Genomic DNA, 17,715 nt, shown 5'->3' on the forward strand with positions numbered 1-17,715 from the left:
ACAGGAACTGCAACAACTACAGAACTTGCAACAACAACCACAGGACCTGAGACAACCACCACATTACCTGCAACAACCACAACAGGACCTGCAACAACCACCACAGAACCAGCAACAACCACCACAGGACCTGTAACAACCACCACAGGATCTGTAACAATAACCACAGGACCTGCAACAACTACAGAACTTGCAACAACAACCACAGGACCTGAGACAACCACCACATTACCTGCAACAACCACCACAGGACCTGCAACAACCACCACAGGACCTGAGACAACCACCAGATTACCTGCAACAACCACCACAGGACCTGCAACAACCACCACAGGACCTGCAACAACCACCACAGGACCTGAGACAACCACCAAATTACCTGCAACAACACCTGAAGAACATACAACAACCACCACAGAGTCTGCAACAACCTCAACAGGACCTGCAACAACCACCACAGGATCTGTAACAACAACCACAGGACCTGCAACAACTACAGAACTTTCAACAACAACCACAGGACCTGAGACAATCACATTACCTGCAACAACCACCACAGGACCTGCAACAACCACCACAGAACCAGCAACAACCACCACAGGACCTGTAACAACCACCACAGGACCTGCAACAACCACCAGAGAACCGGCAACAACTACCACAGGACCTGCAACAACCACCACAGGACCTGAGACAACCACCACAGGACCTGAGACAACCACAACATTACCTGCAACAACACCTGAAGAACATACAACAACCACCACAGAGTCTGCAACAACCTCAACAGGACCTGCAACAACCACCACAGGATCTGTAATAACAACCACAGGACCTGCAACAACTACAGAAATTGCAACAACAACCATAGGACCTGAGATAACCACCACATTACCTGCAACAACACCTGAAGAACGTACAACAACCACAACAGAGTCTGCAACAACCTCAACAGGACCTGCAACAACCACCACAGGATCTGTAACAACAACCACAGGACCTGCAACAACTACAGAACTTGCAACAACAACCACAGGACCTCAGACAAGCACCACATTACCTGCAACAACCACCACAGGACCTGCAACAACCACCACAGGAACTGTAACAACCACCACAGGACCTGCAACAGCCACCACAGAACCGGCAACAACTACCACAGGACCTGCAACAACCACCACAGGACCTGAGATAACCACCACATTACCTGCAACAACACCTGAAAAACATACAACAACCACCACAGAGTCTGCAACAACCTCAACAGGACCTGCAACAACCACCACAGGATCTGTAACAACAACCACAGGACCTGCAACAACTACAGAAATTGCAACAACAACCACAGGACCTGAGACAACCATCACATTACCTGCAACAACTCCTGAAGAACGTACAACAACCACCACAGAGTCTGCATCAACCTCAACAGGACCTGTAACAACCACCACAGGATCTGTAACAACAACCACAGGACCTGCAACAACTACAGAACTTGCAACAACAACCACAGGACCTGAGACAACCACCACATTACCTGCAACAAACACAACAGGACCTGCAACAACCACCACAGAACCAGCAACAACCACCACAGGACCTGTAACAACCACCACAGGATCTGTAACAACAATCACAGGACCTGCAACAACTACAGAACTTGCAACAACAACCACAGGACCTGAGACAACCACCACATTACCTGCAACAACCACCACAGGACCTGCAACAACCACCACAGGACCTGTAACAACCACCACCACAGGACCTGCAACAACCACCACAGAACCAGCAACAACTACCATAGGACCTGCAACAACCACCACAGGACCTGAGACAACCACCACATTACCTGCAACAACACCTGAAGAACATACAACAACCACCACAGAGTCTGCAACAACCTCAACAGGACCTGCAACAACCACCACAGGATCTGTAACAACAGCCACAGGACCTGCAACAACTACAGAACTTGCAACAACAACCACAGGACCTGAGACAACCACATTACCTGCAACAACCACCACAGGACCTGCAACAACCACCACAGAACCAGCAACAACCACCACAGGACCTGTAACAACCACCACAGGACCTGCAACAACCACCAGAGAACCGGCAACAACTACCACAGGACCTGCAACAACCACCACAGGACCTGAGACAACCACCACATTACCTGCAACAACACCTGAAGAACGTACAACAACCACCACAGAGTCTGCAACAACCTCAACAGGACCTGCAACAACCACCACAGGATCTGTAACAACAACCACAGGACCTGCAACAACTACAGAACTTGCAACAACAACCACAGGACCTGAGACAACCACCACATTACCTGCAACAACACCTGAAGAACGTACAACAACCACCACAGAGTCTGCAACAACCTCAACAGGACCTGCAACAACCACCACAGGATCTGTAACAACAACCACAGGACCTGCAACAACTACAGAACTTGCAACAACAACCACAGGACCTGAGACAACCACCACATTACCTGCAACAACACCTGAAGAACGTACAACAACCACCACAGAGTCTGCAACAACCTCAACAGGACCTGCAACAACCACCACAAGATCTGTAACAACAACCACAGGACCTGCAACAACTACAGAACTTGCAACAACAACAACAGGACCTGAGACAACCACCACATTACCTGCAACAACACCTGAAGAACGTACAACAACAACCACAGAGTCTGCAACAACCTCAACAGGACCTGCAACAACCACCACAGGATCCGTAACAATAACCACAGGACCTGCAACAACAACCACAGGACCTGAGACAACCATTACATTACCTGCAACAACACCTGAAGAACGTACAACAACCACCACAGAGTCTGCAACAACCTCAACAGGACCTGCAACAACCACCACAGGATCTGTAACAACAACCACAGGACCTGCAACAACTACAGAACTTGCAACAACAACCATAGGACCTGAGACAACCACCACATTACCTGCAACAACCACCACAGAACCAGCAACAACCACCACAGGACCTGTAACAACCACCACAGGATCTGTAACAACAACCACAAGACCTGCAACAACTACAGAACTTGCAACAACCACGGGACCTGAGACAACCACCACATTACCTGCAACAACCACCACAGGACCTGCAACAACCACCACAGAACCAGCAACAACCATCACAGAACCAGCAACAACCACCACAGGACCTGTAACAACCACCACAGGATCTGTAACAACAACCACAGGACCTGCAACAACTACAGAACTTGCAACAACAACCACAGGACCTGAGACAACCACCACATTACCTGCAACAAGCACCACAGGACCTGCAACAACCACCACAGGACCTGTAACAACCACCACAGGACCTGCAACAACCAACACCGAACCGGCAACAACTACCACAGGACCTGCAACAACCACCACAGGACCTGAGACAACCACCACATTACCTGCAACAATACCTGAAGAACATACAACAACCACCACAGAGTCTGCAACAACCTCAACAGGACCTGCAACAACCACCACAGGATCTGCAACAACAGCCACAGGACCTGCAACAACTACAGAAATTGCAACAACAACCACAGGACCTGAGATAACCACCACATTACCTGCAACAACACCTGAAGAACGTACAACAACCACCACAGAGTCTGCAACAACCTCAACAGGACCTGCAACAACCACCACAGGATCTGTAACAACAACCACAGGACCTGCAACAACTACAGAACTTGCAACAACAACCACAGGACCTCAGACAAGCACCACATTACCTGCAACAACCACCACAGGACCTGCAACAACCACCACAGGAACTGTAACAACCACCACAGGACCTGCAACAACCACCACAGAACCGGCAACAACTACCACAGGACCTGCAACAACCACCACAGGACCTGAGATAACCACCACATTACCTGCAACAACACCTGAAAAACATACAACAACCACCACAGACTCTGCAACAACCTCAACAGGACCTGCAACAACCACCACAGGATCTGTAACAACAACCACAGGACCTGCAACAACTACAGAAATTGCAACAACAACCACAGGACCTGAGACAACCATCACATTACCTGCAACAACTCCTGAAGAACGTACAACAACCACCACAGAGTCTGCATCAACCTCAACAGGACCTGTAACAACCACCACAGGATCTGTAACAACAACCACAGGACCTGCAACAACTACAGAACTTGCAACAACAACCACAGGACCTGAGACAACCACAACATTACCTGCAACAACACCTGAAGAACGTACAACAACCACCACAGAGTCTGCAACAACTTCAACAGGACCTGCAACAACCACAACAGGATCTGTACCAACAACCACAGGACCTGCAACAACTACAGAACTTGCAACAACAACCACAGGACCTGAGACAACCACCACATTACCTGCAACAACCACAACAGGACCTGCAACAACCACCACAGAACCAGCAACAACCACCACAGGACCTGTAACAACCACCACAGGATCTGTAACAACAACCACAGGACCTGCAACAACTACAGAACTTGCAACAACAACCACAGGACCTGAGATAACCACCACATTACCTGCAACAACCACCAAAGGGCCTGCAACAACCACCACAGGACCTGTAACAACCACCACAGGACCTGTAACAACCACCACAGGACCTGCAACAACCACCACAGAACCAGCAACAACTACCATAGGACCTGCAACCACCACCACAGGACCTGAGACAACCACCACATTACCTGCAACAACACCTGAAGAACGTACAACAACCACCACAGAGTCTGCAACAACCTCAACAGGACCTGCAACAACCACCACAGGATCTGTAACAACAACCACAGGACCTGCAACAACTACAGAACTTGCAACAACAACCACAGGACCTGAGACAACCACATTACCTGCAACAACCACCACAGGACCTGCAACAACCACCACAGAACCAGCAACAACCACCACAGGACCTGTAACAACCACCACAGGACCTGCAACAACCACCAGAGAACCGGCAACAACTACCACAGGACCTGCAACAACCACCACAGGACCTGAGACAACCACCACATTACCTGCAACAACACCTGAAGAACGTACAACAACCACCACAGAGTCTGCAACAACCTCAACAGGACCTGCAACAACCACCACAGGATCTGTAACAACAACCACAGGACCTGCAACAACTACAGAACTTGCAACAACAACCACAGGACCTGAGACAACCACCACATTACCTGCAACAACACCTGAAGAACGTACAACAACCACCACAGAGTCTGCAACAACCTCAACAGGACCTGCAACAACCACCACAGGATCTGTAACAACAACCACAGGACCTGCAACAACTACAGAACTTGCAACAACAACCACAGGACCTGAGACAACCACCACATTACCTGCAACAACACCTGAAGAACGTACAACAACCACCACAGAGTCTGCAACAACCTCAACAGGACCTGCAACAACCACCACAAGATCTGTAACAACAACCACAGGACCTGCAACAACTACAGAACTTGCAACAACAACAACAGGACCTGAGACAACCACCACATTACCTGCAACAACACCTGAAGAACGTACAACAACAACCACAGAGTCTGCAACAACCTCAACAGGACCTGCAACAACCACCACAGGATCCGTAACAATAACCACAGGACCTGCAACAACAACCACAGGACCTGAGACAACCATTACATTACCTGCAACAACACCTGAAGAACGTACAACAACCACCACAGAGTCTGCAACAACCTCAACAGGACCTGAAACAACCACCACAGGATCTGTAACAACAACCACAGGACCTGCAACAACTACAGAACTTGCAATAACAACCATAGGACCTGAGACAACCACCACATTACCTGCAACAACCACCACAGAACCAGCAACAACCACCACAGGACCTGTAACAACCACCACAGGATCTGTAACAACAACCACAAGACCTGCAACAACTACAGAACTTGCAACAACCACGGGACCTGAGACAACCACCACATTACATGCAACAACCACCACAGGATCTGCAACAACCACCACAGGACCTGTAACAACCACAACAGGACCTGCAACAACCATCACAAAACCGGCAACAACCACCACAGTACCTGCAACAACCACCACAGAACCTGCAACAACCATCACAGAACCAGCAACAACCACCACAGGACCTGTAACAAACACCACAGGACCTGCAACAACCACCACAGAACCTGCAACAATTACCACAGGATCTGCAACAACCACCACAGGACCTGCAACAACCACTACAGGACCTGTAACAACAACAACCAAAGAACCTGCAACAACCACCACAGAACCAGCAACAACCACCACAGGACCTGTAACAACCACCACAGGACCTGCAACAACCACCACAGAACCTGAAACAACTACCACAGGACCTGCAACAACCACCACAGGACCTGCAACAACCACTACAGGATCTGTAACAACAACAACCAAAGAACCTGCAACAACCACCACAGAATCGGCAACAACCACCAAAGGACCTGCAACAACCATCACATTACCTGCAACAACAACCAAAGAACTTGCAACAACCACTGCAGGACCTGTAACAACCACCACAGGACCTGCGACAACCACCACAGGACCTGCAACAAGCAACACATTACCTGCAACAACCACCACAGGACCTGCAACAACCAGTACTAAGCCTCCGACAACTACTAGGCCAGTGACAACCACAACTGCTATAAACGTACTACCATTAACATTCAAGATTGTAAACAGAACATATACGCCCAGTCTCCAGGACCGATCATCTGAAGACTATCAAAGACAGTCCACTGAAATAATACAGAAAGTAAGTAACAATTAATTCATCTCCACATTCATATTTATATTATTAGGGCGCAGTCCGCACATGGCATAGGATGTGTATCTCTTATCATGTACTACTGGGGGATATATGCAGATTATATTCTCATATCTGATGTCTCCACTGTGGGGTTTATAATCTAATATAATGAATTCCTATAAACCACACATACGAGCAGTGATTTTTTTTTTTATCTGATTTATTTAAAGAAGGGAGGTGAAATGTATTAAATTACAGGCTCCTACGATATAATTCCCGGTTTTAATTTTTACCCTTTCTGACAGTTAAAATAACAATCTACAACTGATAGAAAAATGTAGGAAACAAGAACATTTGCTCCATTTCCCCTCCTGTAGTGACTTGTCAATCATCTGCTGCGTTGCTCCCATCTAGGAGTTTAGACTGCAGCAGAGCAGACTAGAAGCCACAGCACAGGATGATGGGGGATTCCCACTGTCATTACTGGACCCTCACCCTTCTCTCCTTTCGTCTCTCTCTACAGATGATGGTGTTTTTAAGGAGATATCTCTTTGTTATAAGAATAACGATAATAATATATAGGTAAGTTCTTATATATGTGTGTGTGAAGGATACAGTGATAATAAGCAGGGAGGAATATAATTATTATCATCGGCAGCCGGGGACATCACTACAGTTAGCCACATCAAGGCCACATTCATTTTATTTGTTTCTTTAAAGGGACGATGCCATAAAAAAAAAACATTTTTTCGACAACTGAAAAAAATGTAAAATATGAATGATTTCATTTTTTTTAAACTATTATTTGTTTTAATGGAGTAAAATATGAAAAATAATGTAAAAAAGTTTGATATTTTCCACTTTTTAACATTAAGGGGAGCAGCTGCTGAAATTCGATATGAATTTGCACAGATTTCTACATTTCTGGGTTTTTTTCTGTCAAGATAGGGTGTAGACTGTAGATTAATGAGAAAAAAAAAAAACTTTTTTGAATTTACCAAATGCATGTGTCGCGGGCGGGGAGGAGGGTGTCAGCACACCGCGCTCACCCCTTCTGCTCGGGTCCGGCAGTTGCTCCTGGTGGCTCGAGCTGCGGGCCGGATCCCGGGGTGTCTCGAGCGGCACTCCTCGCCCGTGAGTGAAAGGGGGGTGTTTGTTGGGATTATAGTTCGTGACGCCACCCACGGTTGTGGTGATGGCACCACCGCTGCTCAGTGTGGGGGTCCCGGGGATGGTGATGGGAGCAGCCAGGTGTTGTGTTGCCCCTCCGTGGCTAGGGGTTGGTGATCCCGGGGCCCGGTGAAGAGATGCAAGGTGTAGGGCCTGGAGGGTGCAGGGACGCGGGGGCAGCGCTGTGCCTTGCGGCACTATGGTACTCACTCAGCCTGACACGGACACAGTTTGTACGGTAAACCAACGGCTGGTAGGACGGTCCCACAGACGGCTGCACCTGCACTCCCGGTAGGTGACGGTGACTTCTCCTCTCTCCAGCTCTCCCCTGAGCTATCTGCCTGGTTTACTTCCTGCCTCTAGAGTTGTGAGCTCCTAGGTGGGCGGAGCCAACCGCCTGGCCCACCCCCTGGTGTGCATCACAGACTCCTGGAGGGAGGCAACAAGGATTTCTGGTTAGCAGGTGTGCCTACCTGGAGTGTGGGGTGTAGTGGTGTTGTTATCTGTGTCCCCTGGCTTGCCCAGGGCGACACATTCCCCCTTAGCAAAATGCAGACCGTCCGCGGGCTGCCGTCCTACACCGGTTTTATTTTTCTGTAAAAGGGGATAACAAGGGTTAATCAAACATAAATAACATTTTTAATCATAAACTCTTCCCAAGACGGGAGGCACATTTTACTTTAAACGTTGCAACGGTGTACGGTCACGGTTTCCGCTCTCTCCCACCCAAGCAACCTGGCCCTGATGCTGCCCCTAAAACCCAGGCAGCACCCCTTGACCCACAGTCCAGCACAAGTCACCCGAGCGGGATCTGTCCTTGCCCTCCAGAGGGTGGCCACCGGTTCCTTTGGTGGCTGGGCCCTGGCCTGCTCTGCTCAGGGCCCTCCCTCCAACCTGCCTCTCCGGAGGCGGCCTGCGGAAACGGTAACGGTACCCAACATATTTACAAGCCACTTAACGTTTGTGGTTGCCCTGCAGAGTTCACGGGCTTGTCCATAGATAGTTCCCATGCATTTTAAACGGTCCCCACGGGGACAACGGTGCCGGCTCCTGCCGGTTGCAAATCACTGCAGCAAATCAGGTAACAAACTCGGGTAATCATCTTTCATCATTGCAGAATTTTCAAAAACTTTCAAACTTTTTCAAACAACACTCTTTTACATTCGCGGACCCTTTTTCATTCATAGAACGGTCTCCCTGTACCTAAGTGGGGGTCTACCTAGGTTGGAACGGGTGGACCTTCGGGGCCCGGTGTCAGTGGTACTAGACAGTGGGGTAGAGGGAACAATCGGTTCCTCCTCCCTGCTACAGTGTGGGGCAGGCGGAGGTGCAGGGGAGCTGGGTACAGGTTCATCCCTGGGCACTGGCACTAGTTCTGGCTCACGGTTGACCGCTTCCACTACTTCTTCATCCACGGGTTGTGGGAACAGTATCACTGGAAGTATCACCGCGCCGTTCTGTGTAGGCCAGTTTGCTGGGAAGTCACCCATTACAGTGTGGATTACCTCTGCTGCCTTTTCCACTGGTGGAGGAACCGGTACTTCGGCCTCTGCCTTCAGCGCTGGGGGGCATTTCTTTAGATGGTCCCGAGAAACTGTGGCCAGGGTGTCCCCTTGGTCACGACTGATCAGGTAGGTCTTCCCATTGTCCCACTCAGTGGGTTGTATGACGTAAGGGACTTGCTCCCACTGGTCATCCAGTTTGTGGGCTTTTCTCTTCCGTTTCAGCACCACATCTCTTGGCTGGAAAGGACCTGCAGGCGCCTTCTGGTTGAACCGGTGCTCTTGCTGTTCTCGACTTCGACTGAGGTTTTTCTCCACATACTCCTGGATTTGCCGGTACTGGGCCCTCCTCTGACTTTCCCACTCTGCTGTTGAAGGGAGTGCTTCCGGGGCTTCCAACCCCATCTCCAGATCCACCGGCAGGCGGCCAGGCCGAGCCCTCATCAGATACGCTGGGGTACACTTCGTCGAGCTGGTTGGGATGTTATTGTACATGTCGACCAAGTCGGGTAACTTTTCCGGCCACATGTTCCGTTCTTCCAGCGGTAGCGTCTTGAGGAGCCCCAGGACCAAGTGATTCATTTTCTCGCACATGCCGTTGGTTTGGGCGTGGTACGGAGTGGTCCGGATCTTCTTGCAGCCGTACAACTGGCAGAATTCATGAAACACCTCTGCTTCAAAAGCCGGGCCCTGGTCAGTCAGCACCTTCTCGGGGTACCCATGAGGTCGGCAGAAATAAGCCTGGAACGCACGAGCAGCAGTTCGACCAGTCAGGTCCTTGACGGGGACTACCACCATAAACCTTGAGTAGTGGTCTACCATGGTCAATGCGTAGGTGTACCCACTTCGGCTAGGGGTGAGCTTAACATGGTCTAGGGCGACCAGTTCCAGCGGCTGATGGGTGACGATGGGATGTAACGGCGCCCTCTGGCTAGTCTCGTCCTTTCTCCTCAGCGTACAAGGACCGCACTCTCGACACCAGGCTTCCACCGATTCACGCATCCCACTCCAATAGAACCGCTCCCTCAACAGCATCTCCAGCTTCTTCCACCCGAAGTGGCCAGCACCATCATGGTATGCCTGCAGTACAGTAGCGACATCAGCCTGAGGAACGATTAACTGGCATATTTTCTCATGGGTCTTCGGGTTGATCAGCTCACGGTACAGCCTCCCTTGGTGTAGGTAGAGCCGTTTCCGTTCTTTCCACAAGCGTTGGGCTTCGGCTGGAGCGCTGGGGTCCATTCCCATGGCGCCTTGTTCCACCAGAGTCTTGACAAGGCGGACAGCCGGCGCTTGGTCCTGGGCGTCCTGCCACTCTTGACTGGGCCGCGGGTCCAGATCCACCCTTTGCTGACATACCTGTATCCTCTCAGTAGGCGGCTGGTGAAACGCAGGTAACTCAATCTCCTCGAGGTCGTCGTCCTCACACCCCTCTTCTGACAAATGGGGCATCCGGGAGAGTGCATCTGCATTGATGTTGACACGACCAGCTCGGTACTTTATGGTGAAATCATAGTTGGCTAACCGAGCTACCCACCGCTGCTCCAGCGCGCCCAACTTGGCCGTGTTCAGGTGAGTTAACGGATTGTTGTCCGTAAACGCGGTGAATTTTGGTGCCGCCAGGTAGTGGCGAAACCGCTCGGTGATAGCCCACACCAACGCCAATAGCTCGAGCTTGAAGGAGCTATAGTTCTCAGGGTTCCTTTCGGTCGGCCGGAGTTTCCGGCTGGCGTAGGCAATCACCTTCTCCTTTCCATCCTGGAGCTGGGACAAGACCGCTCCTAGCCCCACGTTACTGGCGTCCGTGTGGAGAATGAACGGGCGCCCATAGTCGGGGTACGCCAAGACCTCTTCTCCGGTCAAGGCCGCTTTCAACTGGCCAAAGGACTCTTCATGCTGGTCCTCCCACAACAGTGGGGCTACAATGGGTCTACCACCTTTGGTCTGTCCCACGAGGAGATCTTGCATGGGGGCAGCCATCTTCGTGTACCCCTTTATAAAACGCCGATAGTACCCCACCAGGCCCAGGAACTGCCTTACTTCCCTCACTGTGGTTGGTCTCGGCCAGCTCTGGATGGCAGTGATCTTCTCAGGGTCGGGGGCAACACCATCCGCACTCACCACATGTCCTAGATACTGTACCCTGGGTTTCAGCAGATGGCACTTCGAGGGCTTCAACTTCATCCCGAACTTGGCAAGGGACGCGAACACCTCGGCCAGGTGCTCCAGATGGGCTTCATACGTCTGGGAATAAACAATCACATCATCCAAATACAGCAGGACGGTCTCGAAGTTTAAATGTCCCAAACAGCACTCCATCAGCCGTTGGAAGGTCCCGGGGGCATTGCACAGCCCAAACGGCATGCTATTGAATTCGCAGAGCCCCATCGGGGTGGTGAAGGCGGTCTTCTCCCGGTCCTCGGGGGCCACGGCCACTTGCCAGTATCCGCTGGTGATGGCAAGGGTCGAGAAGTAGTTTGCAGTTCTCAGTGCAGCCAAAGATTCTTCGATACGAGGCAAGGGATAGGCATCTTTATGGGTTATCTGGTTGATCTTCCGGTAGTCCACACACATCCGCATGGTACCATCTTTCTTCTTGACCAGTACCAACGGAGCGGCCCAGGGACTACAACTGTCCCGAATAACCCCTGCCTCCTTCATATTCTTCAACATATCTTTGGCACACTGGTAATGTGCAGGGGGAATAGGTCTATACCTCTCTTTGATAGGGGGATGTTCACCCGTGGGAATGTGGTGTTGGACCCCCTTGATCTGCCCAAAGTCTAGGGGGTGCTTACTGAAAACTTGTTCGTACTCCTGCACTACCCTGTGTACCCCTGCTCTGTGATGTGTAGGGGTATCATCAGTGCCCACATGTAGCTGTTGGTGCCACTCCTTGGTGTCCCCCTGGGGTGGGGAAGTGCTGGTGGTAGGTGGGAGTGTGGATGGACGGGCTTCCTGGATAGTGTGAGGGTCTAGGGTGAGCAGTTTGGCAATGGTGGCATACCGGGGGAGCCTGACTTCTTCCTCCCCACAGTTCAACACTCTCACAGGCACTCTCCCTTTCTTCACATCTACCACCCCTCGGGCGGCCACTACAGTGGGCCAGTGCTCGGAAGGCATGGGTTCCATCATCGCAGGGTAGTCACGCCCCTGAGGCCCTACTGCTGCCCTACACCAGATCATCATCTCACTCCTAGGGGGCACAGTCAATGGAGCAACATCCATCACTCGCACTCCACCAATCTCCCCTCCGGTTGAGCTTACATGCTGGCGGTACATCAGGGCGCGGATCTCACGCTGCACAGCCCTCTGCCGGCTCCCCGCCGCCGTGGCGGCTAGCCGTTGCAAAAGGTTCAACACATCAGCCATGCAGTGTTCCATCACATTGGTTCCCAGCACTATTTTCGGGTTATGATCACTGGGTTCATTCATGATCACAATCATGCCCTGATGTTGCAGTTCAGCTTGCCCCACTGTCATAGCCACTTCTTTATACCCCACCTGGGTCAATGGAAGTCCATTAGCGGCAATCAAATTTATACTAGGGTCTGGAGGCGCCAGCTCGTCTGTGGCCCAATACTGCTGGTACAAGGTATACGGTATGGTAGTTACCTGTGATCCAGTGTCCAGGAGAGCCATCACGGGTATGCCGTCCACAGCCACAGGGATGATGGGGCGGGCCCCGACATATCGGTCTCGCCAGTCCGGGGGGCCACGGTGTTCTACTCCTGAGGATTGGCCCGGGGCCCCAGGGGTTGCTCGTTTAACGGGCACTGTCGGTAAACATGGCCCGGCTTACGGCACTTGTAGCAGATTGGAAGTCTGCTCCGCGAGTTGGTAGTGCTTCTCCGCTGCATCCAGGGAACATCCTCGGGACTGTCAGCAAGCTGTATCTGTGCTGGGGGTTGAGGTCTGGTCAGAGGTTGTAGTGCAGCAAGGATTTTGGCAAGGTCTCCGTCCAGGCGACGGACCTGGGCTGCCAGTTCTTCCACTGTACTGCTCGAGGCTGCAGGTAGTAAGGAGGTTGGTTTGGCTGGGGCCGCCACAACGGGAGCTGTTTCGACGGGCCACGGGACGGGTTCCAGAATTTCAGCAGCTGGGGGCTGTAGTGCTTTGATAGCCCGCTCCTTTAACACGGCAAAGTCCACATCAGGGTGTTCCAGGGCCCACAGCCGGAGTTGTTTACGATCCTCAGGGGACCTCATCCCCTGCGCAAATTGCTCCACTAACATCTTGTTGCTATCCGCCTCATTAATAGAGTTCACCCGCTTCAGCGTGCGGAGGGCGGTCTGCAGACGTAGAGCATAGTCCCGAATGCTATCCCCAGCTCGCTGCCGGCACTGGTAAAACTGCATCCTCAGCTCAGCTTCTGTCTGGGTCTCGAAGGCAGTCTGTAGCTTCTCGAAGATGGTGGCTACAGAGAGCCGGTCCCCCTCGGCCCAGGTCTCCGCTTCCTGCTCCGCCGCACCGGTTAACTGGCCTAGCACTATCGCTGCACGTTGCTTATCAGTCAGGGGGTACAGCTCTAGCAACGGGTTAAGCTTTTTCCGGAAGGCCTGTAGGGCATCCGGTTTCCCGTCATACTGCGGTAGCCAGGCAGCTCCGGGCGCATAGGGCAAGGAAAACGGCATGACCTGAGCAAGCGCGGGGGCCGCGGCACCTCCCGCCAGTACGGCCGGGACCTGGGCAGGCCCATTCCCATCCGCGGGTGCCGCTGCGGCTGCGACCACCGCTCCTCCAGCGGCTCCGTCGGGCGCAGACATCTTGTTTCCGTCCCCCTTAGCTCTTTCCGGCCCCTCCTCTCTCGGGGCGGGGTTTTGGCCTTCGCGCTTCTACTGCTCGAGAAGACGCTCGAGCGGGAACTTTTCGCGCCAAAGATGGCGGCTTCTGAAATTTTTCTGCCGGATATCTACGGCGGTCACAAGGCGCACCTCTACCTGACGGCAGAGCGGTAAGATCCTGTTCGTGACGCCAAGTTGTCGCGGGCGGGGAGGAGGGTGTCAGCACACCGCGCTCACCCCTTCTGCTCGGGTCCGGCAGTTGCTCCTGGTGGCTCGAGCTGCGGGCCGAATCCCGGGGTGTCTCGAGCGGCACTCCTCGCCCGTGAGTGAAAGGGGGGTGTTTGTTGGGATTATAGTTCGTGACGCCACCCACGGTTGTGGTGATGGCACCACCGCTGCTCAGTGTGGGGGTCCCGGGGATGGTGATGGGAGCAGCCAGGTGTTGTGTTGCCCCTCCGTGGGTAGGGGTTGGTGATCCCGGGGCCCGGTGAAGAGATGCAAGGTGTAGGGCCTGGAGGGTGCAGGGACGCGGGGGCAGCGCTGTGCCTTGCGGCACTATGGTACTCACTCAGCCTGACACGGACACAGTTTGTACGGTAAACCAACGGCTGGTAGGACGGTCCCACAGACGGCTGCACCTGCACTCCCGGTAGGTGACGGTGACTTCTCCTCTCTCCAGCTCTCCCCTGAGCTATCTGCCTGGTTTACTTCCTGCCTCTAGAGTTGTGAGCTCCTAGGTGGGCGGAGCCAACCGCCTGGCCCACCCCCTGGTGTGCATCACAGACTCCTGGAGGGAGGCAACAAGGATTTCTGGTTAGCAGGTGTGCCTACCTGGAGTGTGGGGTGTAGTGGTGTTGTTATCTGTGTCCCCTGGCTTGCCCAGGGCGACACACATGCAATGAAACAAAAAGTGAAAAAATTTAAAGGGGTCTGAATACTTTCGGTACCCACTGTATATACATTATATAGAGTGGAGTGGTGCAGGTAGCGGTTATATTCACTCCTCACTACACTATGAGTGCGGCTGTAATCACTCACAGACACTTTGATAGACCGCCTGCTTTGCAGTGTGTATGTAGGTTGTATGTACAGAGCAGACTGTCAATCAATGTGCTGGGGAGTGACAACCGTGCACTCACTGTGTATTCAGCAGTGACTGTAAGCGCTCCCTGCACCTCCCCAATGACTGGAAGCCACTCTATTTTCTCCCTGTAGCCGCACTTCTCGCCAGCTGTCAGGGTTTAGTTGCTATATACCTGCAGATTAAACCTATATAGTGGCATGAATAGCATTTCTGAATGTGAAAGATTAATCAAGGATAATTTAAAATAAAAAAAAGTTGCATCATCTTTACAATAATCTTGAAAATTTTCCAAGTGATAGTCAATATATACTTGTGTAAAAGTGAATGTCCAGGTGGTCAAAAATCAGTGTTCCTAATTATCATAGATGTATTCTTGTCCTCTATATCCCCCCTTCTGCTGTCACATACTTTTACTGATTACATACACTGATTACTCCACACTTCTAACCTGACTTTTTGGATCTTTCCTGCAGGAGCGGCTCTTTAGTGCCTGAGATGGATGTAGAATTTGCAAATGAGACCGTAACCCCTACGTCCAGGGTGTTGGTTGATACAGTCTATAATGGAGTGACAAACGCCACCCCACCAAACACCATTGATGGTTTATTGATCAATCCTTATAGTATTCGATCTAGAGGTAAGTCTACACTGGGACTATTCCAAACTACATAATAGTATCATAAACCTCCCTAAGAAAGAAGAAAGTCCATCCTAAGCACATACAGGCCACTAAAGTAGTACAGACTCTGGTTTTTAATATCGTTTATACACGGGATTTCTTTTGGTGACCTTCTATACTTAAATTAAAGGGGTTGATAACTTCAGAGTTCACTGAAAACGAAAATAGCCTAAACTAAATCTCCTGGATTGGTGCCATACCAGCAATGTCGACATAGAGTGGAGGGGGCTCTAAAGGGTTCATCTCAAAAAATACTAAACACTATAGGAAAGAAAGAGGAAAAAAATAATAATTATGTATCAAAGGAGGATCCCCAAATGAATGAAATATATTTACAGCATTAAATCACAGACAAGACAAATACAATAAAGATGTGTAAAAGCATCTTAGGTTTATACACAGAAGGTTGTGCCCAATAGGGTGTTGTGCATTTTGTTTGTAACCTACAGGATTTTAGGTGTCTTCATTGTATTTGTCTCATCTGTGATTTAATAAATATATTTAATTTATTTCTGGATCCTCCTTTGATACACGGCTTCTTTTCTTCTCTGTGTGATGTCAGAGCTGAATTTGCTGCCCTTGTGTGATATAGTTATGTCATGTGAGCGCTGCAGCCAATCAGTCGCCGGGTCATTCCATGTCAAGTGATCCAAATATGAATATTTTTTTTACTTGACGTCTTTTTTCTTTGTCGCTCCATTGGGAGACCCAGACAATTGGGTGTATAGCTACTGCCTCCGGAGGCCACACAAAGTATTACACTTAAAAGTGTAAACCCCTCCCCTCTGCTATACACCCTCCCGTGCATCACGGGCTCCTCAGTTTTTATGCTTTGTGCGAAGGAGGCACACATGCACGCATAGCTCCACATCTTAGTCAGCAGCAGCTGCTGACTATGTCGGATGGAAGAAAAGAGGGCCCATATTAGGGCCCCCAGCATGCTCCCTTCTCACCCCACTCTGGTCGGCGGTCTTGTTAAGGTTGAGGTACCCATTGCGGGTACAGAGGCTGGAGCCCACATGCTGTTTTCCTTCCCCATCCCTTTAGGGCTCTGGGTGAAGTGGGATCCTAATCGGTCTCCAGGCACAGGGGACCGTGCTCCCTCCGCAGCCCCTGGGGAATCTGCTGGACAGGAGCCGGGTATCGTCAGGGACAAGGCCCTGCTACTGTGAGGTACTCTGTGTCCCCGTGGGGACCGCGCATGGAGCGCTGGTGCCATATACACTGCAGCACTGCTGGGTGTGTTAGTGCGCCGGGGGACCACCGCGCCGGCCGCGCTGTGAGGTACTCTGTGTCCCCGTGGGGACCGCGCATGGAGCGCTTGTGCCATACACACTGCAGCACTGCTGGGTGTGTTAGTGCGCCGGGGACTACCGCGCCGGCCGCGCTTATTTGCGGGCCGCGCTTATAAATTTAGTCCCCGGCTTTTGCGGCCTAGTATCGCATATTCCCGCCCACAGGCCTGCCAGTCAGGGGAAGGGCGGGACGCTGCACAGGACGTCAGCGCTGAGGGCTGGAGCATACTCTGTATCCTCCTCCCCCCTCACTCAGCTCAGTGGGGCACTGGATTCCCGCACTTTCTAGGGCATGCCCACGGCCCCCTCCTCCCCACAGAACGCCGGCAGCCAT

General features: G+C 51.5%; 1 protein-coding gene and 1 long non-coding RNA gene across 4 annotated transcripts in view; one reads left to right on the forward strand and one right to left on the reverse strand.

The window, feature by feature from the left end:
- LOC142248955 (uncharacterized) overlaps positions 1–17,715 on the reverse strand; it is a 447,867-nt gene that overhangs the window by 334,347 nt on the left and 95,805 nt on the right. The window lies entirely within an intron of this gene.
- The window catches only part of LOC142249341 (uncharacterized), a 32,923-nt gene that overhangs the window by 4,427 nt on the left and 10,781 nt on the right, over positions 1–17,715 (forward strand). Inside the window, exons 4-7 of the mRNA XM_075320967.1 lie at positions 1,934–2,203; positions 5,822–6,873; positions 7,391–7,449; positions 15,881–16,044. Of these exons, the coding sequence (XP_075177082.1) occupies positions 1,934–2,203; positions 5,822–6,873; positions 7,391–7,449; positions 15,881–16,044 (1,545 nt within the window). The remainder of the gene's footprint in view (positions 1–1,933; positions 2,204–5,821; positions 6,874–7,390; positions 7,450–15,880; positions 16,045–17,715) is intronic.

The sequence above is a fragment of the Anomaloglossus baeobatrachus genome, chromosome 8 (genome assembly GCF_048569485.1).
Source record: "Anomaloglossus baeobatrachus isolate aAnoBae1 chromosome 8, aAnoBae1.hap1, whole genome shotgun sequence".
Lineage (NCBI taxonomy): Eukaryota > Metazoa > Chordata > Amphibia > Anura > Aromobatidae > Anomaloglossus > Anomaloglossus baeobatrachus.